This window comes from Heterodontus francisci, chromosome 12 (assembly GCF_036365525.1).
Source record: "Heterodontus francisci isolate sHetFra1 chromosome 12, sHetFra1.hap1, whole genome shotgun sequence".
In the NCBI taxonomy this organism is placed as follows: Eukaryota; Metazoa; Chordata; class Chondrichthyes; order Heterodontiformes; family Heterodontidae; genus Heterodontus; species Heterodontus francisci.
This window is the reverse complement of record NC_090382.1, coordinates 96,891,524-96,916,590: the sequence shown is the minus strand read 5'-3', so window position 1 is coordinate 96,916,590 and position 25,067 is coordinate 96,891,524. Positions and strand designations below refer to the sequence as shown.

At 40.9% G+C, this 25,067-nt stretch overlaps 1 protein-coding gene across 4 annotated transcripts in view; it reads left to right on the top strand.

The window, feature by feature from the left end:
* hmgxb3 (HMG box domain containing 3) overlaps positions 1–25,067 on the top strand; it is a 94,471-nt gene that overhangs the window by 56,539 nt on the left and 12,865 nt on the right. For 3 of the 4 annotated variants that reach the window (XM_068043890.1, XM_068043889.1, XM_068043892.1), the window contains exons 14-19: positions 5,528–5,826; positions 10,592–10,719; positions 14,390–14,521; positions 19,811–19,995; positions 21,057–21,276; positions 21,884–22,017. In XM_068043890.1, the coding sequence (XP_067899991.1) occupies positions 5,528–5,826; positions 10,592–10,719; positions 14,390–14,521; positions 19,811–19,995; positions 21,057–21,276; positions 21,884–22,017 (1,098 nt within the window). The remainder of the gene's footprint in view (positions 1–5,527; positions 5,827–10,591; positions 10,720–14,389; positions 14,522–19,810; positions 19,996–21,056; positions 21,277–21,883; positions 22,018–25,067) is intronic. The other variant, XM_068043891.1, reaches the window with a different exon arrangement.

The window sequence follows — 25,067 nt, the reverse complement described above, 5'->3', positions numbered from 1 at the left end:
TCTCACATTTGTTTTTGAACACCTACTGATCTTCTGTCATTTTACTCATGAACAGATTTGCTTTGTTTTCTTTGGACAGTCTGTGCCTTATCGTTTTGAAGTCAGCCCTATCCAAATCTAGAATCCTGGGGCTGAATTTTCCCAGCCCTGTGGAGATGGGGTTGGAGGTAGGAGTGCCTGGAAAATAGAAGGGGGCTGCGTCAGGACGGCTCTGTCTCATCAAATTAAAGTCAGCCATACCTAAATCTAGCAGCTGTTTTGCACTTTTCCCATTCAAACATTGCATTGAAGTCATTATGATATCACTATTTGATGAATGTTCACACGCTGTTAGGATGTTAGCTACACTTGGCTTATTATTAACTCTAATAAGGCATGCCCCCTTGGTTCTAGAGTAGAATGCTGCAATGAACTATCCTGAAACACTCAAAATTCGTTACTTTTCTTACATTTGCCATCTGCTTAGCCCAATCTACATGAAAGTTAGAATTCCCCATTAAAGCTACTATGCCTCTCAACATTTATGCAATCCGCCACTTCACAGCTTCTACCCAGGGGACCTATACTGAGCTCCCATTACGGTCCTATTTCTTAATTCCGCCCAGAAAATTTCTACTGCTGACTTACCTTTTATTATATCCTTCCCCTCTACTGGTTTCCTTTATAACCTGGTATATTTAGTTCTCAGTCCTGACCATATTGCAGCCATCATAGCTATCATGCCATACCCTCCAAGTTCAGTTTGCACCTGCAATTCATTCAATTTGATCCTTGTACTTCATGCATTATTTTTTATTTCTCTTCCTGGTGTAATTACTTTACATCTTTTAGTTTTCCCTTACCATGTGGTGCCTAAAGCATAATTTCTGACTGTTAGTCTACTCTTTTCCCCTTAGTTTGCTTTTGAACTATTATATATATTACCTTTTCCTCTTGCGCGCACCCCCTACTGCCCCTTCAATGTGCATATTTAGGCATGTAGTTTTCACTCATTTCACTTTATTGAGGTTTCTTAATACTAAACATTTTCCAGTTGTTAGGTTGGCAATTTTCAGCCATGGGATGTAGGTGTTGTTGTCAAAGCCAGTATTTATTGGCCATCCCTACTTGCCCTTCAGAAGTACCTTCTAGAACTGCTGCAGTCTGTCTGGGTTACAGTTTTTGGTAGTTTTGATACAGCTGAGTGGCTTGCTGGGCCATTTCAGAGGGCATTTGAGAGTCACGCTCATTACTGTGGGTCTGGAGTCACATGTCGGCCAAACCAAGTAAGGATGGCAGATTTCCTTCTCTCAAGGACATTAGTGAACCAAATGGGTTTTTATGACAATCCAGTAGTTTCATGGCCACCAGCTTTTTATTCCATATTTATTCAATTAACTGAATTTAAATTCACAGGCTGCCCTGGTGGGATTTGAACTCTTGTCTCCAGATTATTAGTCCAGGCCTCTGGGTTACTCATCCTTGTACCCTAAACCTCCCATGACTATGTGGTTGAGATCAATAACTACCCTTGCGCGATTACTGGCTGCCTTTAAAGCAGTCATTGATTTTATTTTATTGATGGCCTGGTGTGACTAATGATCGTACATTAATTTTTCTTTATTATGTCTCAAGTCTCACACACTCATGCACAGAATATGGGTAGTGTTCTGACCTCAGTGAGACCGTTAATGTTAAAACACAGGATATGAACTCCCTAGACCAATTTAGAAAATTACACAAGATTTCACGTTTTAAGCCTTTTACTATAATAGCTAAATGAAAAATCGACATTAACTAAATAGTACTTTGTACGTAGCTAATACACTAAATTACAAAGGTATTTCCCTTTAACTTATTAAAATACTTGAAAACCCCACATCACATTTATGTTATAGTGTCCTCCTTGAAGCAATATCTTCGCAGTTAAAAGTCCCAAACTCCTCCCAATTGCAATGGTTTCGATCACCCAGTCCTTATCAAAGTCAGTATTCTCTTCGCTCGCTTCTTCCGAGCACATTCAACCTGAACTTCAGTGAATACCACCGTATACTACCTCTGATGACCCCGTTGGTCTTTTTCCTCCACAAACCTCAGCTTTTGAATTCGACTCCAGTCTTAGCAGCCTTTCACTGCATCAATGCCCTGACAGCTGATGTTTTCTCTCTCTCTCTTCTGAGGCTGCCACTGGTGGTCTTTGTGTCTTCCAGTCTTCCTTACAGCCTCCAAACTTCTGAAAGCCTGTTGAAATTATTCAGAATCAAAAGTGAATAGTTTTTGCCTTTTTCAATATGCAGAGTCCACAAGTCTGGCCATAGCAGAACCACCTGGGCCTTCCTTTGCCTCCAGGTGTTAAAAATTTCCACTCTAGTTTGCACCTTCAGAGCCCTGGCTCCCTGTTTACGATCTGAGAGCGGAACCCATAGTTCTTCAGTTGTTAGAACCTGCATTCTGCTTTCAAAACAATCTCTGATCTGAGTTCCATGTTTGCATGGGAACTAGGATCCCTGCCTTGTCTCCAGATAGTGTTCATGTGAGGTCTCCTCCGAATCTTCCTTGCACTACATTTAAATTTACTTTTTAAAAAAATAAATCATACTACAAAGTCCAGAGTTCATAACAGTAGTCACATAATTCGTGTTCTCTAATAAACCTGCGCATCCTGGTTGGCAGGTCCTTAATGTGTGGTTCATGTATCTGATTTTATATTTATATTGTTCTGAACCTTCATCCCTAATTTGTGTTTTTATGCATAATGTTCCATTATTTTAATATGCACAAAATCATAAATCATGAAGCTATAAAAGGGAATGTAAAACTTCTTGCAGGGTGTGATTTTTGAAGAAATCAATGCTTTATGGGGTGATGGAACATTAAGTTGTTTTATATATACAGTTTCTCGAACCAAAACCGTCTTCTACAGTGATGAGCTCATTGTCCTAAACTGAACCCATCAAATGCTTTCTTCTCGTTCACTCCAATTTTGCCATCAACCTTTTAACTAGAGCATTTGGTTAGTCACCAATTGTGAATGTAGCCTCTTTGTAATTACAGTTGTGCTGATTTGGAACACAGGAACAGGAGTAGGCCATTCAGCTCATTGAGCCTGTTGTGCCATTCAATACGATCATGGCTGATCATCCACATCAATACCTTTTTCCCACACTATCCCCATATCCCTTTATGTCATTGAATATTTAGAAATCTCTCAATCTCTGCTTTAACCTACTCAATGACTGAGCTTCCACAGCTCTCTGGGGTAGAGAATTTCAAAGATTCACAACCCTCTGAGTAAAAAAAATTCTCCTCATCTTGGTTCTAAGTGGCTTCCCCCTTATTTTGAAATTGTGTGCCCTGGTCCTGGACTCCCCAACCAGAGGAAACATCTTACCTGCATCTGCCCTGTCTATCCCTTTAAGTATTTTGTAAATTTAAATTAGAATACAATTTGAGATTGATTATGACAGAAAATGTGATTTTAAGGAGTGCACATTCTGTTAGCTTTTCTACCATGAGGTCCTTTGAGTGTGGGCAGTATTTTCCCAACCAAGGTAGTTATAGGTTTTAAACTTGCAATGATGTATTTCAACAAGTAGAAGTCAATATTTCAAAGCTTTCTAAATGTGTATTTTAAATCCTCTTATTCATTATGCAGTCTTATTGACTGATTTAACAATTAAAGTTTACTTTTACAGCATAAATATGCAGCTCACATTTATGGCTTTTAAAACATGAAATAAAACTTGGAACATTTAAGGAACTGCAGCACTGATTTTTTTTATTGTTATTTGTTCATGTGGACATTGCTGGCAAGGCCAGCACTTGTTGACGATTCCTAATTTTCCTTAAGAAAATGGTGGTGATCCACCTTCTTGAATTGCTCCAGTCCTTGTGGTGTAGGTACCCCCACAGTGCTATTAAGTAGGGAGTTCCAGGATTTTGACCCCACAACTATAAAGGAACACGACTTGGAGGAGAACTTGTAGGTGGTGGTGTTCTCATGCGCCTGCTATCCTTGTTCTTCTAGCGGAAGAGGCCTCAGGGTTGGGAGAGGCTATCGAAGAAGCCTTGGCAAGTTGCTGCAGTGTATATTGTAGATGGTACCCACTGCACCTGCGGCATGTCCTTGTTCGTGGGAGTGAATACTTAAGGTGGGATCCCAATCAAGTGGGTTGCTTTGTCCTGGATTATTGTAGTGAACTTGTTTCTGACATCTTGAGGGCGATTTAACCCTACCCACCTGGCAAAAACCAGGTGGGCGGTCATTGAAAATTGCCTGTTAACTGAAAACCATTAGGATCCCACTGTCTGCAAATTTAACCTGCTGTCCTGACCAAGTGGCAAGTTCACCTGTCCAAGGCCAGTGGGGTCCTTTAAAGACTGGTCCCATTGATATAAGGCTGTGTTTGCTGACAACACTACCACTAGGTGGCGCTGCAGTGGCACTTGCGCAAATGCAGCACGTGCCACTAAAACATCACAATCTGCGACTTCAGGCAGCTGCCAGGACTAAAGATGGCGCTGCTCAAATAATCACACCATGACAACCTGACCTAAACACATGGCAGCACACAATGGCGGGAGGGAGAAAACAATCGCGACGGGGGTGGGGGGCGGTGGGAAGTGGAGCGTGACGGGGACTTGGTTGGGGCGGGTGGTGTTAGCAGCGAACCGGGCCAGCGACAGCGGAGCAGAACGCGCCGGAGACGGTTGTGGAGGGAGTTGGTGGGGAAGTGGAGCGGGCCGGTGAAAGGCGGGGGAGCGGAGCAGGCCGGTGAAAGGGGGTGGGGGGGGGTGAACGAGCGGGCCGGGGGGTGGGGGGGGTGGGGGGGTGGGAGCGGAGCGGCTGGAGAGCAGCGAGATAGGGGAGCGGAGCGGCCGTGAGAGCAGCGGGGTGGGGGGGGAGTGGAGTGGCCGGAGAGAGCAGCAAGAAGGGGGAGCGGAGCGGCCGGAGAGAGCAGCGGGGTGGGTGGGGAGCGGAGCTTGATGCATGGGTGAATGCGTTATCGTTGCATTGCTGTATGCGTAGAGGCTGACCAGGCGCGTTGCCCGAAGATACACACGTCACGCGATGACGTCATCGGCGCATGCGCTAACCAGTCCTGGCAACTCGGAATGCAGCGCACACGCAGAGAGCAGGAGCCCGTCGGCGCAAGTGCACACCTTGGCGCAGCCTGATGACGTCAGTGACCGGCTGCGTTGTCAGGAATCACTTTGTTGATAGAATTGGGACCTAACTGCAATTTCATCTTTGCTTGAAGCAGGAAGCCCATGCTGCTTTCCTGCCAAGCTAACCTGGAACAAATAAGGCCAAAAAAGGTTAGTTTTTTTCCTTTATGCGGCCAAGAGGAACAGGAGAAAGAGTGCGTAGTTACAGTTAATAGGAAAGTAACAAACATCTGCAGTTCAAAATGACAATGATTTGTCGAATAATGTGTTCATAGATATGAAGGCAGAGCCAGTAAATGATAGATGCTCAAGACGTTGTACACAGTTACGCTTTGTATTATATATTTTTTAAATATATTGTTTTAAATTTTAATTGCAGATAAACAGTGCACTTTCCTTGGGTCTGCTGAATCCAGAGGAAGGGCTAACTCAGACCTCAAAGGATTTACAACGCCAGACTACATTACTGCTGCTCAGGAGGACAGTTCAGATCCCTGAGAATGAGGCTGAACTTCATGAAATTTTCAGTCTAATTCAGGAACTAAACAGCTCACGGTTGATCTTGTCGACAGTAAACGAGACCATAACACTTGAACAAAACTCATGGCCTAATTACTATGAATCTGCAGCCACCATCTGTGGCCTGTGTGACAGCCAGTTGTTCAAGGGTGGACACAAGTAAGGACCTTTTTACAACTTCAATTTTGTTATTTATTAGTACAAATTTTATTGAACAGAGCACACAACTGACATGCCTTGGAATTATGAAACATGGATTGTATCTGCTAATTCTCTATCTTGCCATACCACTGCAGGGAATTAGACATTGCTGAGCAGAGACCAGCTGCTTCCCTGTAAGATCAAAGATCACTCCTGTGAAATTGTATAAAATACTTCTGATTTTAAGTTTTTAAAAAGCTGCATGCTAGATTGACATGCATTTATAAAATAAAAATTGCATACCTGCTGTTTATTGTCTGCTGCCTACCATATATCTACAATACATCAAAAGTCATGCATGCAGCATGCACTATTTCATGCCATACTTTAACCATCATACTTAGAGGCCACTTTTTTGTGTTTCTTGTGAGTAACCATGAGCAATACCAGAGAGATGATAATTGCTATTCTATACGAAAATGTAAACAAACTAGTTTTAAAATATGTACTAAAACTGAGTTTAGGGAGATGGAAAAAGGGACACTGGCAGAACTCGGGTGAAATGGGAATTAAAGTTTTTTTGCCACGGGGATACCACTCCACAGCTGTCTTTAATAGCAAGTGATTAAGGTGTCTGCTTGTCTCAGGCATGCACTTCATTGACAAATATTATCTGGGCCACTATCTCCCATAAAGGACCCAAAAATTGAATAACTATGTTATCTTTAAACCTTCCTTTGCTTATGGGTAACAGATAGGTTTCCAATAATGCTTTTCTGTGGTTGATCACTGTATTGGAAGGAAGAGGTTCATGCTCCATCTTTTATTTATTTTCCTTCCTTCTATTGTCAAAACACTCTTTTCATATCTGCTCAGTTGCTCCTGCAGATAGACCTCCTTGTTTTGAGAGCTGACTACATAGTGTTTTAGGTACAAACCATGTCTTAGCAGTCAACAGCACAGTGCTACCTGTTGCACCACCAAATTGCTCAGAAAATCTATAGAATGGAGAAAAAAAAATAAAGCCAGCTTGTGTATAGCTTATGACCAACAAAATTGGCTCTTTTACCATTGAGGACAATGGAAATCAAAATATAGTGCATGATGCTGTTAGAACAGCGTGTACTTGGAACACTTGTGCACCTTTAAGGTTTTGGCCAGTGAAGGTGCGCTGTGTATGTATGCATAAGTGGACTGTTATGTTAACATTAACCAATTACTGAACTGTACTGGACCAAGAAGTCAAGTACAGTGATTTCAACAAATTCAGGAAAACTGGTCAATGCAGCAATTCTAAACAAAGAGCTCAACATTTGTTTGAGAAGAGGTGCAATTCTTAAAAACTAAAATGAACTTTTCATATACAAATGAAAAGAACTAATTTTGTATCTGAGGCAAAGCAGAAGAGTATGATGTGGAAAATAATTTGGTTGGAAGAATAGAAAAGAAAAATATTAAGTGGAGAGAGACTACAGAATGCTGCAGTACAGAGGAATCTGTGTCTCCTCATACAGTTCAGAGAGGACTCACTAGATTGATTCCTGGGGTTATCTTAACAGGAAAGGTTGAGCTTCTACTCATTGGAGCTTAGAAGAATAAGAGGTGCTCTTATTGAAGCATATAAGACTCTGAGGGGGCTTGACAGGGTAGCTGCTGAGAGAGGATGTTTCCCCTCATGAGGTAATCTCGAACTTGGGGGCATAGTTTCAGAATAAGGGGTTGCCCATTTAGGACGGAAATGAGAAATTTCTTCTCTGAGGGTCATGAATCTTTGGAATTCTTTACACCAGAGAGCTGTAGAGGCTGAATTATTGAATATATTCAAGGCTGAGATAGACAGATTTTTGATCTACAGGGTGTCTAGGGTTATGGGAAACAGGCAGGAAAGAGGAGTTGAGGCCAAAATCAGATCAGCCATGATCTTCTTGAATGGTGGAGCAGGCTTGAGAGGCCATATAGCCTACTCCTATTTCTTATATTCTTCTGATCTGGTTCTTCTTTCAGCGAGAGGTCAGCCTGTCCTGCAAGATGATTTTTTTTTTCTTGCAGTTGTGCTTACTTGCCAGTGCATATGTGCACATGGATGGTTTTGTTGCTTTTTTAGACAATTTTCTTCCCTTCTCCTTGCGGTTGTGCAGATGCGTTTCTCTTTGGTACCTGGCCCAAGCATCACTTGTCATGGTCAAGTCTAGGCTGTACTATTCAATATGGAGAAGTATGTCAACCCAAGAGTGACCAACAGTGAGTGTTCAATGGTATTTACCTTTGGAATATTAATAAAACTTAGGTTTCAAAGTATGGCCCTTTCTGTTGCTCTGCAATCTACAAGGATTGTTGTCAGTAAATTTGTAATAGGGAGTATGTTTGCAAATGCACAAAATAAGCCTGTTTTCCCACCAAGTGCTTCCGCATAAGGAAGGGATAGCTTGCAAAACAGTCACCATGTGCCACTCTGTCACAACTCATATTGATCTGTGTCAGAGTGATATTGTAGAAGCCTGTGATTAAATCACCCTTGATATCCTCTTGGTTAGGCATAGGTAAAGAGGAAATGAGAAAAGGAAGAACTTCTGAGTAAATTTTTTTTTTAAATCAAATTTGGTTACATTTTTGATAATGACCTAACATACATCTTATGTTCTGGGGAAGGAAGTATTGAAAATATTTTTATTCAATGTACTTTTGTACATAGTGAAGAAAAATATATCAAAGAATATTAATTTTCTTAGCAGAAGAGCTTGCCAATTGTGGTTTTTCTCAACGCGCCCCCTCCTCTCTCTATCGTTTCTCCCCCAGCACCCAAAGCTTACTGATGGGGTGTTTCCCCATGCATGCCAGAATTGTTCTATTGTGAGCAATAAGATCTGTGAATTCAGACTAACCTGGATGGCAATGTGGATAGGTGGGCCCCGGTACCAGCCACTGAAGTATCCTTAAGTAGAGATCCAATTTAACCTATAACCATTTCAGTGATTGTGAGAACCTCAAATCATTTAATTACGCAATGTCAGGAAGAGTTTCTGCAACCAGTGATATGACTATTCACTGGTTTAAACAATATGGACAAAGAGAGGAATAGAAACACATGGACTTGAACCATGATACTGATGATGGTTACATTTTTATATAGTGTATTCGCTTTATGAGCCCTTCTCTGAAGTAGCATTGTGTGCTCAGAACTGTCTTACTATGTTCGAAAGACTGTACACTCATACACTTTTATAATCTTGAATCATTAATAATGCATGTAAAATAGGCTTGATTTTTATATTTATTTTAAACTGTTAAAATTACTATATATTTATTTTACAGTTCCAACAAAAAAGGATGCCAGAAATGTATGGCATTTGGAGATTATTCCATATTGTTCTGATATTTTAAGCATATACCAGTAGATGGCAGTATGCTTTCTATTCAGTGTAACATGACCGTGTTGAGGCTATTAAGGTTCATTTCTCTACTTCAGTTTCAGCTATGTGATCTGTCTGGATGTCTACCATATTTTATAACTATATGCACTTTCGTTGAACCCAGTCCAGTGAGAGAGTATTACTTTTGCTGAGTATTTTTGGATGCAGCCTTTGGTGCTTATTAACTGCTAGTTTGTACTGCATTTTTCATTTAACTGTACTCGGACTGTAATATGATTCAAGAAGAATGCAGGAAGTTGATTTGAAGCTCATCAAGAGTGCAAATGTTTGTGACGTGTATCAAACACTTAAGGTAATACTCCTCTGTCACTTCCCATAAAATGTACTTTGATTTCTCTCGCTCCACCCTCACTTTTTATTTAAAAATGCATTCTTCAGGTTTCCTTGGTTTCCAATCTCTGAATCAGCAAATGCCTGGAGTAGTTGAGGAAGAATGGCCCAGGGTGACTTGCCTTTCGAAAATTTTCCCCTGATGGTGGTGGCAAACAAAGAGAAGTGTTCTGTCCTCTTTCCATTATAGTCAGTGCTCCAGTGGTGTATTTGTGGGGAAGGGAGAATGGCAACTGATGTGGAGCCCACACAGAATACTGAGCAGCTGAGATCTGAGCTGGAGAAGCAAGGATTACAAGCTACAACACAATTTTCTACATAATTTGGCATAAATTTTTGAGATGGCAAATTGCCAAACTTAAAATCTAAGCTATCTCTGTGGTACCTGAGTTCAAATCACATCACATTTTTCTAGTGCACTGCATGAGTGTATCAATTGTGCTCTGTTAGACTGCTAAGGCAGCTTTGTATCTGTGATTCTTCACAACCTCAACCATGTTGTTGTGGAAGCAATGAGCAAATGGCTAGATCCTCCCCATGGAGAGGGGCAAAGTCAACACAAAGGTTACCCAGGTTTAGTGACCAGTGAAGAAGTATGCAGGAATTAATGGCCTTATAAGTTCACAACAATGGTGCGCATAATCAAACTGAATTGTAAGTGCAGAATAATAAACCTCTCCTGCACTCTAAAAACACAGAAAAAGATCCTTTTATTTCATGGCCATCTCATCGTATGCTGCAGAAGTAAATACAAAATAAAACACTGCCACTGAAGTTTTTTTTTTAGTTCATATAGGCGCCTGTTCCGTGCAGCCTTGCTGTGTCAAAGCAGTAGTATGTTGTTTGAGGGATAGGAAAGAAACCGAGAATTCCAAACAGTCCACACCCCAAAAGATATACTCAATTCAAATGCCACATTAATCATTCCTGTGATGTAAGTCTGAATTTTATCGCTTAACCTTGTAGATGCTGATAGAATGCAGCTCGAATTGCTGATGAAGCATGTTTCTTTTTTGTTCTAGTTCAGTAGCTGGCCCTGAGGAATGCTGGCTGTTGACAGAAAGCCAGTTCCAGGTGGTTATAGTTCAGACGAAAATCTGCTTGAATCCCCACTGTCTTGCACTTCATAACTTCACGGACATCAGCTCAGGTAGAGATGTACCCTCTTGCTGCACCTATTTACCTTGATCCCGCACCATTGTCCAGGGCTCCAAATAATCCTCCTTTGTGAGCCACCAATCTATGGAGTTTCTCCAGTCTAGTGGACTGTATATTTACTGCTTTACATCGGGGGGCCAAACTCATGGGTGAGCAATTGCTCAGCAGCTCCCGTCCATATGCAAGTGTTGCCCTTGATTTTCCTTGTTTTAGGGTTTGAACTCATGTTCTGTGAGTTACAATGCAGTTATAGAGCCACATGTGACCACACCCAACTGCAGGTCATTCAGCGTAATTAAGCCACTCTGAGTGGAAAGTGTCTTTCCTATTTCCATTTCTTTGCAAATTTAGAAAAAAATGCTTATTTTATGTTTTTCTTTTGCTGAAGGGTGTACACCTAAAGTATCAACCTCCTTATTTTTCATTGATGCTGATTGACCTGGCAATTTTTGTTTTTTGATTTCACATTTTCAGCGCTGACGGTTTTAAGCAAATCAGCTGAAGGAGAAATTGGCAAGCAATCCAATACAGTAAATAACTGTTCTAGATTTTTGTTTTATGTACTAAATTTATCCTTAATTTTCTATTATAAACACCATTTCAGTTGTACATGGTGCATGTACATATGTATTATGGAAAAATACTTATTTAGGGTATGGCATTTATATAACAATTTTCACAAGCTCAGGATATCCCAAAATGCTTTTCAGGCAATGAATTACTTTTTAAATGTAGTCACTGTTGTTTTGCAGGACTTTGGTTTATTGTCTCATCTGACTCCTCCTGTATTGCATTAAAGTGTCAGCCTCGATTCTGGGTTCAAGTCCTGGAACAAGGCTTGAAACGATAACCTGCTGACTTTCAGATGAGAGTGCTATTACTGAACCAAGCTGGCACCATGCCTCCACTTACGTGCAGTCTGTCTCTCCCTTTCGGTTCCGTTACTGTCTTCAATGATCTTTTATATTTTATTTCTGTCTGTTGCTTTTTATTTTGCTTTCATTCTCCCTCCTCTCCCTTGGGCTGGATTTTAAAGCCCCTCCACAGTTGGGAAAAGTGGCAGGGGGTGGGGGCAGGCAATGAAGAGGCCTGACAGCGGCAGGCCCGTGCCGATCTCGGCAGCCAGGCCTCGTGGCAGTTGCCATGCCACTCGGCAACGGGACCCTCACTTCAATATGTAAACTAATTTACATACCTGATTTAACGAGGGTCCCGTCAACACCTTAATCACCGCACCGATCTTCATTCGGGTGGCCGACAATACCGTGCCTTCGAATCCCCATTCAGGGGACGTGGCACAACATGAGGGCAGAAGGAGGATTTTTTCTCTGGGTGGGAAGGGGGGTTGCGGGGTAACAACGATGCAGATTGGTCGGTTGGGGGGGGATGGTGCAGTGATGGGAAGGAATAAAGGGCACAGTTGCCGAACCTCAGGCGGGGGAAAAGGTCAAATTCTCAATATTTGAATTCTGGAGGGGAAAAAGGGCGCGAATGATTGGAAATGCCATGGGGGGCTGGGGTGGGAAAACTCGTGTAAAGGTCATTTAATTCTGTTTTACGGAAATTTAACTTACCTGCCCCTTTAAATTTTAAATGTCTATTGAGGTCTGTCAGCCCTTTAAAAATGGCGCCGGACGCCGTTGCCGGTGACAGCTTGCCCACCCCTCCACGCCATCGTGGGGGGGTGGGCGCCGCAGCCATGCAAATGAGCCACCGCGTTTGAAATCGCAGCAGCTCTGTGACGCGGCGCCTGTGCGGGCGGGCTGCATTTTTTTTTAATAAGTCCACCGCCTACTTCAGCGGCGGACTCTTAAAATGCAGCCCGTTTACATAGATTAGATTGCAGAGAAATTGCAACACTGAAAAAGTTCATTCAACCCAACCAGTCTGTGTTGGGATTCATCCTCTACAAATTAAATTTAATCCATGTGCCTGCCCAGTTTCCATATCCTTTTATCTTGCTTTCCTTCACCCATCTGTCTAACCTATTCTTAAATATTGACATGACCTCTGCTTCAGTCAGCAACTCTCCAAGTCTCCCTTTGCTTTTATCTTTGTTTTGTTGAAATTGCTCTCTTTGCCTCAGGCTGGCTCTCTCGCTCAAAGTTCAGAGAGCTGCTCTGATTTGTTTGTTTCACAGTCTTCAGCCAATTCCTGAATCTTGCCACTGAGTTGATTTGTGTGGTACGTAAATTGACCAGTCAGCCTCCAAGGAGTCAAGAACAACAATAGTCTTTGGGTGAAGAAAGGGGCAGGAGACAAATTACACCAGGGTGAGAAGGTGTAATACCCTTTCCGCTTGAAAGTCAACCGTTCCGTGCTTATTTTTATGTTTCCATTACAAATTTCTATGTTCACTTTTATATTGAAACTGTTAGCATCTTGGGACATTTTACTACATTAAAGGTGCCCTGTAAATGCAAGTTGTTATCTAAACTTGTCACACTTTAGTTGCATCCTCCTGACAGTTGTAATGCTGCAGCAGCACCATGGAAGGTTTAATTACAGCATAACAGTTGCATAGGTCATTTTAATTTATTAGGCATGTTAAATCTTCAATTACTAAACACCATTTACTGTTTTTACCCTCGTGAGTTGTGGGGGGGGGGGGAATATTTTGAAAATGATTGTTTAAAAAACACACCGTATTCAGAGATTTCTTCATGAATACATCTTTTGTACCTGTACTTCCACATACAAAGGGAAGCACTGGTATAGTCAGTATGTTTCTGGTAAAGGGCTTCAGTGGTGGTTGTGACAAGCAGAACAAAATATGTGAAATGTTTACTTTGGAAAGAAGTAAAGGGTTTGTCCAAGCTCATTTCAGGCAACAAAAGACTTTTAAAATGAAGATGGCTGCCAGTGGACTATGTTCACAACCCCATAATTTCTTTATGTAAGAGTAACTTTGTGTTTTCAACAACTTAATGTATTAAATATCTTGCATCGACTCATGCTTTCTGCCCACTTTTTCGATCAAACTCTCATGTCAACGTTTATAGTGGAAACTGCTTGTGTAAAGTGGTGACCCAGAAATTACATCTTGCTACAGTACTACCACTGGCAGACGGGTTTAATTATAGCATGGCAAATTTACATAGATGGTTTCCATTTTAAATATGGACTTGGCAAATATTTAAATATTTGGTAACTTAAGAATAAGCACAGAATATATGACTTTAAGATAGGGAATTAATTATGTCTGGGATCCTGTCTCTCTATCCTCTTCCCTGTGACCCTACTACATTTAAAGATTACACTTGGTCTTGACGCCGTGTGTGTAATGCCACAAGAATCACTCAAAGTTGTGATGACTAGAGAAAGAACCTAACGAAGGTAAACTTTATTGTTAAGTTTCCATCTTCCACACCCCCAAGTTTCCAGATTAACACTGTTTTCCTGAAGGAAGGACTTGTCTCAAGGACTCTGACAATCTCATTGAAGAACAGCATAGACAGATCAATGTCGTCATCACCCAATCTAAATTTCATTACTTTTGATGCACTCTTGGTTTGTACCTCTGGGCGAGTCAGGTTCATATTGCTTATTGTTATAATTTTCAAAACTTATCATTTTTCAGAGACAAATATCTATGTTGGTGCTGTTTTATGATAAACTTCAGAGAATTCAAGAGTTTTAGCAATTAATAATTGCTCTTCCAGGTTTATTTAATATTGGAAACAAGCTTTTGGTCAGTTTGGACTTGCTCTTTAAAATAAGAAACCAAATCAAGCTTGGGGAAGATCCGAGGGATGTGACCACTCCCATATTGAACTCTGTTCAAAAATTCACAGGTAGGTTTAATATTTTTTGTGTGCATTGGCTTCAGGTGGTCTTGATTCCATTGTTGAAAGATAACCAGAGGATTGTGGTAACCTGATTCATGACCTGGTTTTATGTTGCAACATTGTAATCTTGTACTATTTTCTTGCTATGGGAGATGTTTTGTGAGCTACAGAAGTAATAGCACTAGCTTTATTTTGTGTAAATTACTTACTGTGGAATTCCACTTTAATTCTCAGGCCACTCGGGCTGTGTGCCAATTTTTGTTTGCAGTTCCTGGACAAAACTTGTGAAATCTTTTTGAAAGCATGATGGTAGCTTTTGATAGCTTTGTGTTCTGTGTACTCGTGTAAAGTATTCAGTAGGCAAACTGATGGAAGTGCAAATAATTTGGATACTGAAAGGTTAGAGTAATGCTGAAAAATAATGAAAATAAAGTTTATTTTTGTTACAAGAAAATTACAGCTTTACACATAACTTGATTACAACATTGTGAGGTTATATAAATCTGCAGGCTAGTGTACTGGTTCTCAAACTTTTTTGGTTGAAGGACCCTTTTTCAAATGGATTAGTAATCATGGCTTTCCCCCATCTAAATCATATTATATGATCATAATATGTAAGAGCTGCATGTAAAGAATGTTTTAATAATGCTTTTAACGCAAGTATTTACTTACAGGTACCAATGAGCCTGCTTCTCACTGCAGAGCCTGTCTATTCTTGGCAGGAGCATAGGGAGAGCAGAGCACAAACTAAGTACTAGGAGAGCAGAAGTCTGGTGGGGAGAAGCAGGAAGTTGGAGAGAGTAGAAGCATGGAGATGTCAGGGAGCAAAGCAAGGAGAGAGCACTACAGGAACAGAGGGAGAACAGGATCATGGGGGAAAGCAGAGCGTGCCTCCGGCTGGCGATCACTTGCTTACTCTTGAGCATGGCATACAGGGCAGCTGCCTACCCTTAATGCCAGCCCTGTGCTGCAGAACCCCTGGCAGGTCTCTGCAAAGTTTGAGAACCACTGGGCTAATGGATTCGGGTTGGAAGAAGAGATCTACAACTGCCACAAGTATAGTTATAGGATATCACCAAAGTGAACATTTCATGCGTGTGACAAAAAGATGAGGGGAAATCTATCGTAGCCGTTCAATAAGCTGAGTTTTTTTACCTAGCTGAAATAACGATGTGATATTATTGCTGATCAAATCTGCTGCAAAGTCTTACAAATTGGGCTTTTTATTGCTTTCAATTTCTTTTCTTTTTCTCTCCCCCTTTCTCCTCTTTGCTTTTATATCTTTCCATTTCACAATGGCTGAAGGGGTACAATGATAGATGATCCTTAAATTAGCACTAAATTGGAAATTTCTTACAGATGGATTACAAGGATAGTTGGTTTAGAAATGGAAAAGTCAGGCTGCATTTAGGTGGTGGTCATCCAAGATTGAGGCATGTTGGTAGATTTGAGAGTTTTGTTCTGGATCTAGCTCTTATGAATTAGGCATATTGATATTGATGTGAAGCGTAGAGAAGTGTTCTATTCTTGGCTGGTGACATCCCTCATAAGCAACATACAGTACTTTTTAAATAAAAATATGGACGTACTTCTGACCACTGTTTGAAGACATTTTTGAGAACAATCTGCTTTCTTAAAATCAGGTGCTGAATTTTTAATCCTGTATTTAAAATTCTAATACTATCCTGACTTTGACCAAGACCGATATGATCAGTTGATGTGTTTAAACTGAGTTATGTTGATTTTTAATGCGTCATGTCTACAAAATGAAAACTATTTCAAAAAGTCCTGTAGTGGAGGAGAATCATTTGATTCTTGACTTCTTTAAATGGTACCTTCTAGAAATTTGGGGATCATAAGTTTCAAGCTTGAATGTTTTTGGCCAACCAGATGCAGTAAACTGGGCTTTTAATTTTATTATTTCCCACATGACTGGTCCATAAACAATATTTCCAGTTAACAGCTGAACATAAAACTTGTTGAGCTACATTTAAGAGATAACTGGTGTGTGTTACATTGAACCTGCAGCCCAGAAACAGGCCATTTGGCCCAACTGGCTTATGTCAACGTTTATGCTCCACATGGGCCTCCTCCCCTATCAGCATGCCCTTCTATTCCTTTCTCCCTCCTGCTCATCTAGCTTTGCCTTAAATGCATTAATGCTATTTGCCTCAGCAACTCCTTGTAGTAGCACATTCCACGTTCTAACTATTATTTGGGTAAAGAAATTTCTCCTGAATTCTCTATTGGATTTATTAGTGATTATCTTTATCTTATGGCTGCTAATTTTTGCACTTGTATAACACCTTTCACAATCTCACAGCGTCCCACCAAGCGCTTCACAGCCAGTTAAGTATTTTTTGAAGTGCAGTCACTGTTGTGATGTCGGAAATGCAGCAACTGATTTGCATGCAGCAAGTTCCCAGAAAACAGCAATGTGATAACCAGATTTTTTTTAAGTGCTGTTGATTGAGAGATAAATTTTGACTTGGAAGAACTCCCCTGCTTTTCTTCAAAATAGTGTTTTGGGATCTTTTACATCCACCTCAGAGGGCAGACGTGGCCTCAATTTAACATCTCATCTGAAAGAAAGCACCTCTGACAGTGCAGCACTTTCTCAGTACTGCACTGGAGTAATGGCCTGGATTATGTACGCAAGTTTCTGGAAGGGACTTTAAATCTGAGACTTTAATGCAGAACCTACTGAGTCATAGGCGAGAACGCTACTGATAGAGCCACAACTGGTGCTTAAAGCAAAAGTTCTGTTTGTGTCACCTTACTCCTCATTTCTAGATTTTGTTTTAACTTTCTTCAGCTAAATTACCACCTTTTTCCCAAGCCTGGTTGTTAGATAGCTTCCTGTACAGCGAGCTGCAAGGTGGTGTTGGGGACTGCCCTGGAGTGAGCATGTCACAGCCTCGTAGGGTGAGCATCCATTGACAGCTTAAGCTTCTACAGAGTATAAAGTTGAAGCTCCAGCTGTCTTTTTCTTGACTACTTTACCTTTCTCGCACAAGTTAATAAAGATAACACCTATGGACATGTCTGTTTTTTATTGGCAAGAACTTGTTTTCTCCTGCTGGAGCCATGGAGCTTTGACTCCATTTGCTGATGAAGCAGTCTTCAATCATAGAGTCATAATGACACAGAAGGAGGCCATTCAGCCCATTGACTCTCTGCTGGCTGTCCGTAGAGCAATTCCCCCACTCTATCCCCGTAGCCCTGCAAGCTTATTTCCCTCAAGTGCCCATCTAGTTTTCATTTGAAACTATTCATCGTCTCTGCTTCCACCACACTCGTAGGCAGCGAGTTCCAAGCCATTACCACTTGCTGCATAAAGAGGTTCTTCCTTATATCTCTTTCCCGCCCCCCCCCCCCCACCTTTTTGCTCCAAGGAGAACAACCCCAGCTTTTCCAACCTAACCTTGGAGCTAAAATCCATCATCCTGGAACCATTTTGATAAATTCCCTCTGCACCCTTTCAAGGATCTCACATCCTTCCTAAAGTGTGGTAACCTGAACTGGACAAAATCTAGTTGTGGCCCAACTATAAAGCATAAGGTTCAGCATAACTTCCCTGCTTTTGAACTCAATACCTCTATTTACAAAGCCCAGAATCCCATATGCTTTGTTAACTACTCTATTAATATGTCCTGCCACCTTCAAAGATCTATGCACATGAATCCCCATTTCCCTCTGTCCCTTTACACTCTTAAGAATTGTATGATTTCGTCTGTATTGCCTCTCCCTATCCCTTCTGCCAAAATACATCACCTCACACTTCTCTGTATTAAATTCCATCTGTCACTTGTGTGCCTATTCTGCTAGCCTCTCTTTGTCCTGTTGCAGTCAATTGGTATCATCCTCACTGTCTGCCACACCTCCAAGTTTGGTATCACCGGCAAATTTTGCTCTCTATTCCAATATCCAAGTCATTTATATATAATCAAAAAAAGCAGTAGTCCTAGCACTGAACCTTGAGAAACACCATTGTCTACTATCTTCCAGTCTGGAAAATAACTATTTACCATGACTCAGTTGTATTATTTAACAGCAGTGGGATCTGGTTCAACTTGCAGTACTTCTGATCTGCTGCTCCTTGCACTTTTTCTTTGGTTAAAGTGAATTCAATGGACTTGTCGCATAATCCTAATTTATGTGAAATTTTGGAGCAAACCCATTCCAAACCTATGATACCATACGTCTGAAGATATATGTGGCAGTTCTGGTTGAATGTAATTTTATTACTTAAACATTTTGGTAAATTTTAACATTGTAGCATTGTACATCAGTACCGTGCTGTGCATCTGGCCACCAGTTCCGGAACTTAATTTTGCATGTGAAGTTTATGTTAGATATGTAAGAGTAATTCTCATGTTCAGTGTTCCTTTATTGTAGAAATTATGTTTGTACTTTTGTCGTTTTTAAAAAAAAGTTTGATATCCTAATTAATGTTTCAACTTAATCTCCCAATAATATTTGGGTTAACTGAAATGAGGTTACAGAATAGTGTGGTTAAGTGTTATATGGATGACCTAACCTCAGCAAGACATGAGCTAACATGCCTAGTTACCCCCAACTTCAAGTTAACACATGGTGTTGTTAGATTTGGTGCTTTAACTAAGAGACAGCTGTTTTAACATGGTTTAAAGCATTTTTCAGCACTGAAAGGGAAATGTGCTTAGTTGTAGAGATGCAGTTAACAGTTTAATACATGAATTCTTGAAAAAATAAGAGAATTCCAATCAGCATTTGCAAAGAATTAAGCAATGGATAACCTTCATTTAATCAAATCCTAAAATGGAGTGTTTTTAAATATATTTTTAATTTAAGAAAAATTCTCAAGCTTTGCTATAGGTTATAGACAATACTTGTAAGCGATAGAGGAATCTAGGAGAAAATCAGTGGTTTGCTGCATTCCAGTCTGTTTCGTTGAAGAGCTTCCCTATCGATGAGGATATTGTAGCCAAGGCTCATGTTAACGAAGGAGACTTGGACCTCTTCTGTCCTGGGCTTCCCTTCCTGCCACACTTACTTGGCTGTCAGGAAATACTCCCACAGATCCCTGACGGCAGCCTCTTGCCTTGCTTGTTCCTTTCTGCCCAGTGGCCTCCAGTTCATTCCTGCCAGCTTCGGGCAGGAGTTGAGGCCTGGAATATGGCAATGAGGTTTTGGCGTTAAAATGGCTTGGCCCCATGTCAATGAGTTGGTTCACCCCGCCTCTCCCATGTTGACCCCTCACCCCAGCTGAAAATTGGGGCTGTCGTCTCATAAGTGAACTGATTTGTTTTCCAGAGAAAATCTTGAGTGAAGAGCAGTTGAATCAGCTTCAAGAGCTTCTATGGAATGGTTATTGGGCATTTGAGTCCCTCACCATCCGTGACTACAATGACATGATATGTGGAATCTGTGGAATAGCACCCAAGCTAGAGGTAGCGCAGAGAAGCCCTGAGAATATTCTTGCACTGAAAAATGTTGAGGTATGTTTAAACATTAGTGACTTGACCATTCAGATTTTAGAAGTTTTCTGCATAACCTGATTAATTGGTTGAGCCAACTTGTCTTTGTGTTCCATTAATATTGATTAACTTCCTCTGGTTGGCCTGGCAGTCATCTAAAGCCCATGTTCAGATCATTGCCTTGCAATCATTCCTGATATTTATCATATATAATCACTGATTTGCATAAGATTTTGTTGAGCGATTGATCAAGTGAATTATTTTTCTTTTGCCGTCTCCAGATTTGACTTACCTCAGTAAAACACCTTTATTGCAGAAGCAATATGAACCTGCCATGTTAGAAATGCCATAACTGCCTAAATTCTGGTCTTTCAATACGTTTTGTTTCTCTTTGTCATAATCCAAATGCACAAGTTTCAGCGGTTAGAATATCAGCTACGGTGACAAAATAATTGGATATTAATGGAGATACTGTTAATTTCGGTGGAGGCCATTTAATTATAGCATAAGCATTGGTCGTGACATTGTTTTTAAGTTACGCTTAATTGCACTTCCTCCTCTTGATAGATAATATCTCAACTTCTCATTTTTATTGACCATGTTTTTGTCTACTGTTTCATAACATTCTTTTTCCTTGTACAAATTCCAGGCTAAATGTTCAGGCAGGTAACCTATCTTAACATGGATCACATCACAAAAGAGATAAATCCTGTCTTCAGTTGTCCACTTTCTGGGTGATGCTGTGCAGTGGCAACCCTGGCTGCTATTTTTTTCTGACTTCATAGCTCAGGGACTGAGACCCATTGTCTTGCTCCAGCCTGATATCAACCAAAACATTGCACATTGGGGAGTGAACCTAATATCTTCCTGATCTGTGCAACTCAGTACCAGCAACTGTGCATTTATGCACCGAGTCGTGGGGTAACTCTCCTCTGACGCTGAACCTTTGCGCTTAATTTTTTTTCCCCTGTTGGTGCACATTACAGCATTTGGGGAACGCATAGCGTGCAGCATTAACCAAGTACACTACTGCATTGCCTTTTCATGTGTGTGTCTCATTTTTCTTCTAACCTCTTTTCCAGTTTACGTGGCCTGATTTTCCTACCTCAGATGAAGTAAACGTGGAGGATTTTTGGTCCACAATGGAGAATGAAGCCATAGAGCAAGCAGTATTTCCATCCAGTATCCCAATTACAAAATTTGATGCCTCCATAATTGCTCCATTCATTCCGCCACTCCTGAGGGCATCTGTTGTAGTTAATAGTGAGAAAGATAAAAACCCTCAGCCACAGCCAGTTGCTGGTAAGACACAATTTCTGTGTGGGTGTGAGTCTGCTGTTTCTCCACACAAGTTTCTGATCTTGACTAAGGACCACAAGGATGCACTGACCAGAGGGTCAGGAATTTCTGATTTCCTTCCTGGGGTGGGAGTGGAGCAAAAATTAGATGGAGTGTCCTGATATATTCCTAGCAGCCACCAATATTTGATTTTAGTTCATAGTCAGTATGCAGTTTTAATTCAAAGTAACTAACTTTGAATTATTGCTGGACAATCTGTTTTTGATTGTAACGTAATCATTAATCTGTCATTTTGAATATTGTGTTAGCTATATGGAGTGCACAAGGCCTCACTGTTCATCGGATGTTTTGCCACAGTAAAGGAGCTTTATAAATACTAGTTGTCCACCATGATCTGCACAGCTGGCCAAAAAGATCATCGCTTCTACAATATATACAACACTAATATGGTTAAAATAAAGATGCCAATCATTTTATTTCTCCTTTTTAAAGAAAAGATCTAAAGATAGAATTCTTTAAATATAGATATTTCACTTCATCTGGATCATATGGTGTCTTATTTGGTGTGCTTGACCCAGAATGAATTACATGCCATTCCTACTTTCAACAGGAAATCCAAGAGCACTGGTGAGACTGTTGCATGATGAGGTTTTCAAAGCAGAGGAGCTCAACTCCTACAGTGAAGCGGAACTAAAAAACTTGCTAGTGTCATGTGACATTCCATTTCATCCCAGTGACTCCAAGGTAAGTCATCTGTATAAAAGAAAACATGAAACTAGAAAGTTCAGCCTATCCAGCTCTACCACATCCTGCTTCAGAATGTACTCTAGCCATTTCATTTTTTTTTTTTTTACCTCAAACTAGTATTTTGCTGTTCCAAGCAGAATGGAGAATCTGTGCAATTTAATTTTGAATGCTTCAACTAATGCATTATTTATTGCACTGAAGTTGAATCCCTGCGATTGGATCAGGCCCTGCGACAGGGAACGTTCACATTACAGTGACAACTTGAAATCAAATCACCTTCACTGACTTTGTGCTGTATCAGAAGAGCAATCATTGAGAACATGACATATTTTGTCTTTGCGCTGGCTTCCCCTGACTATAATTCTTTAAAGTTCAGGGTTGGAGCAACATTTCATTCTGGCCATATTTAGTAATTATGGTAGCTTGTGGGAGGAATATTTCTGTTTTGGAATAAATGGTGCTGCAAGTCTAGATGTAGTCATAGTTTAGATATTTATTTAAATACATGTAAGGACCTTTTTAAAGGCAGTTTTATTGCTGGTTTTAAAAACTCGTGTGTTTTGGGGGGATTTTTTCGGACCTTATTTTCAACTTCAACAACTAACCGTTTCAAAGTGGAAATTAGAGCATGAAAAATCAGGGTAAATTTGGAGAAAAGTGTTTTTTTAAAAAAAAATCTGATTTTTATTTTAACATCACTAAATCTCAACCGAGCAAGCATCTAGCCAGGTGCAGTTAAACTAAATGACAACCCACAATTATTTGCTCCTCAGGCATCACTTTTGCAGGCCTGAATGGTGTTCCAAAAGCAATGTAAATTTCCATAATATTTAATATTGTCAAACTATTTTAACTGCAGAATACGTTTAGTATTTGAGTGAATTGTGTGCTGCAAGCTGTTGACTGCTAAAATTAACATTCAAAGTAGCATGTCACCACCATAGTATTGTGAAGCACAAATATTTTGAAAGTCCGACAGAAATGTGAAGGGGTTGATGCTAAAATTTAATTTTGCAGTATATATTATGAATGTAATATTACATGCTGATCATATTGTTACAAAGCTGGCTGTAATAATTATCAAGGCCCTTCAACATACACTCTGACATTATGGGCTGAATTTTACCAGCCCCTCGACGCCGTAGGTCATAGCAGGGGGACCGTAGAATTCAGTGGGGAGAGGCCCACCTTGATCCCCGATGTCTAGAAGGGCCTGCTGCATATTACCCGGGGGGGGGAACCTCGGTGTGGCCCCTGCCATCTTCATCTAAATATTTAAATGAAGAATAATTGAGATGTAAATTGACCTACCAGCAGGCAGCGGCTGTCCCACCCTGATTTTCCGCCACCGAACATAGCTCGCCTGCCTTCTGAACTCTGTATGGAGTTCCAAGGTGAGAACCTGGTGGGGAGGGGGAGGAATAAAATTTTCAGGGCGGGAGGGGTAGGGGAGCCGGAAGAACAATTTTAATTGGCTGTGGGGATGGTGGGAAGAGGTTGAAGGGCAATTGTAAGAAGGTTAGGGGGTGTCGTACCAGCTTTCTGGCCATTTCCATGAATCATATTTTAAATCCAAAAACATGGGTCTGAGTCTGTTCTGTCCATATAGCCCCTATTGTCCAAAACTTCTTGTAAGAGGTGTGTTTTCGGTACACCAGAGAAAACCACTTCTAGGGGGAAGGTTCAGGTAGTGAATAAAGTAAGTTTTGTCAATAAAGGCCAATTAAAAGACTATGGGGGGGGTTGGGGAAGGGCCTCCATATCATAATTGTTTATTTTTAAAAAAAAATCAGGACAACTGTAACTTTAAAAATTTAAACCTCTGCGAAGGGCTTAAAGCCCTTTAAAAATGGCATCTGTGGGGTGATGCCGGGCGCCGTTGCTGGAGGCCCCCTCTATTTCGTCAGGGCCGCCTGCCGCCCCACCCCCCCCCCCCCCCCCCCCCAATTTAAATCAGCCCCCGCGTGTAATATCACGGGAGCTGTGCGGTGGCACTTCCATGTTAGAAAGCCACCACCGCACTAATAAAATCCAGCCCGATGGATCTGATATGCATAAATCTCTGGACTTGGTTATTCGCAAAAATAAATTATGGATAATTTCAGTCTGCTTGAATTTGACAGGAAATTAGTTTTCACAGATTCACCACCTAAAAATGGAAATTTATTGGTGAAAGTCACTTAATACTGATTTTAAAGAACTTTTACCACTTATCTTTTAGTTTCCTCCATAAAATCTGTAAATGACATCAAAAACAGCACTGCACTCTGCCAAGGTTCACTCTTTTGTGTGGTAAAGTCCCCATGTGGACTGCAATGGTTCAAAAAGGTAGCTCACCATCACCTTCTCGAAGATAATTTTAGAGGTGGGCAATGAATGCTGGACTTACCCGTGGCACCCACATCCCATGGATGAATTAAAAAAATTTGTGCTTGTTTGAGGTTCTAAGAGCCCTAGAATGTGAAGCAGAATCACAGTGATGTGAATAAGAAGACCATGGTAAAAGTACAATCAAAACTTATTTATGGGTCTGCTGAATCAGAAAACCTGATTCTCTCCGTTCAATATTTGGTTTGGAGTGGATTAAAAGCGGAGGTTGAGATGATCAGGAACTTGACAGATTGTTACGGGAGATGAGGAGAGCTTGAGTGGTGGCATCTGGAATGCAACCAGCAAGGTTAAATGGTTAAATTATGGGGACAGGTAAGTATAAGTTAATTACCCTAGGGAATCATTGTATATTTGCAGAGAGCTTTCCATCAAATTAAATAGGTGGAGTGCAGTCCACAAAGAGCACCATGGGAACAGCAGTAGGTCATGTAGCTTTTGAGCCTGTTCCACACCATTCAATGAGATCATGGCTGACCAGTGGCACAGTGGTAAGCACCGCAGCCTTACAGCTCCAGCGACCCGGGTTCAGTTCTGGGTACTGCCTGTGCGGAGTTTGCAAGTTCTCCCTGTGTCTGCATGGGTTTCCGCCGGGTGCTCCGGTTTCCTCCCACCTCCAAAGACTTGCAGGTTGATAGGTAAATTGGCCATTGTAAATT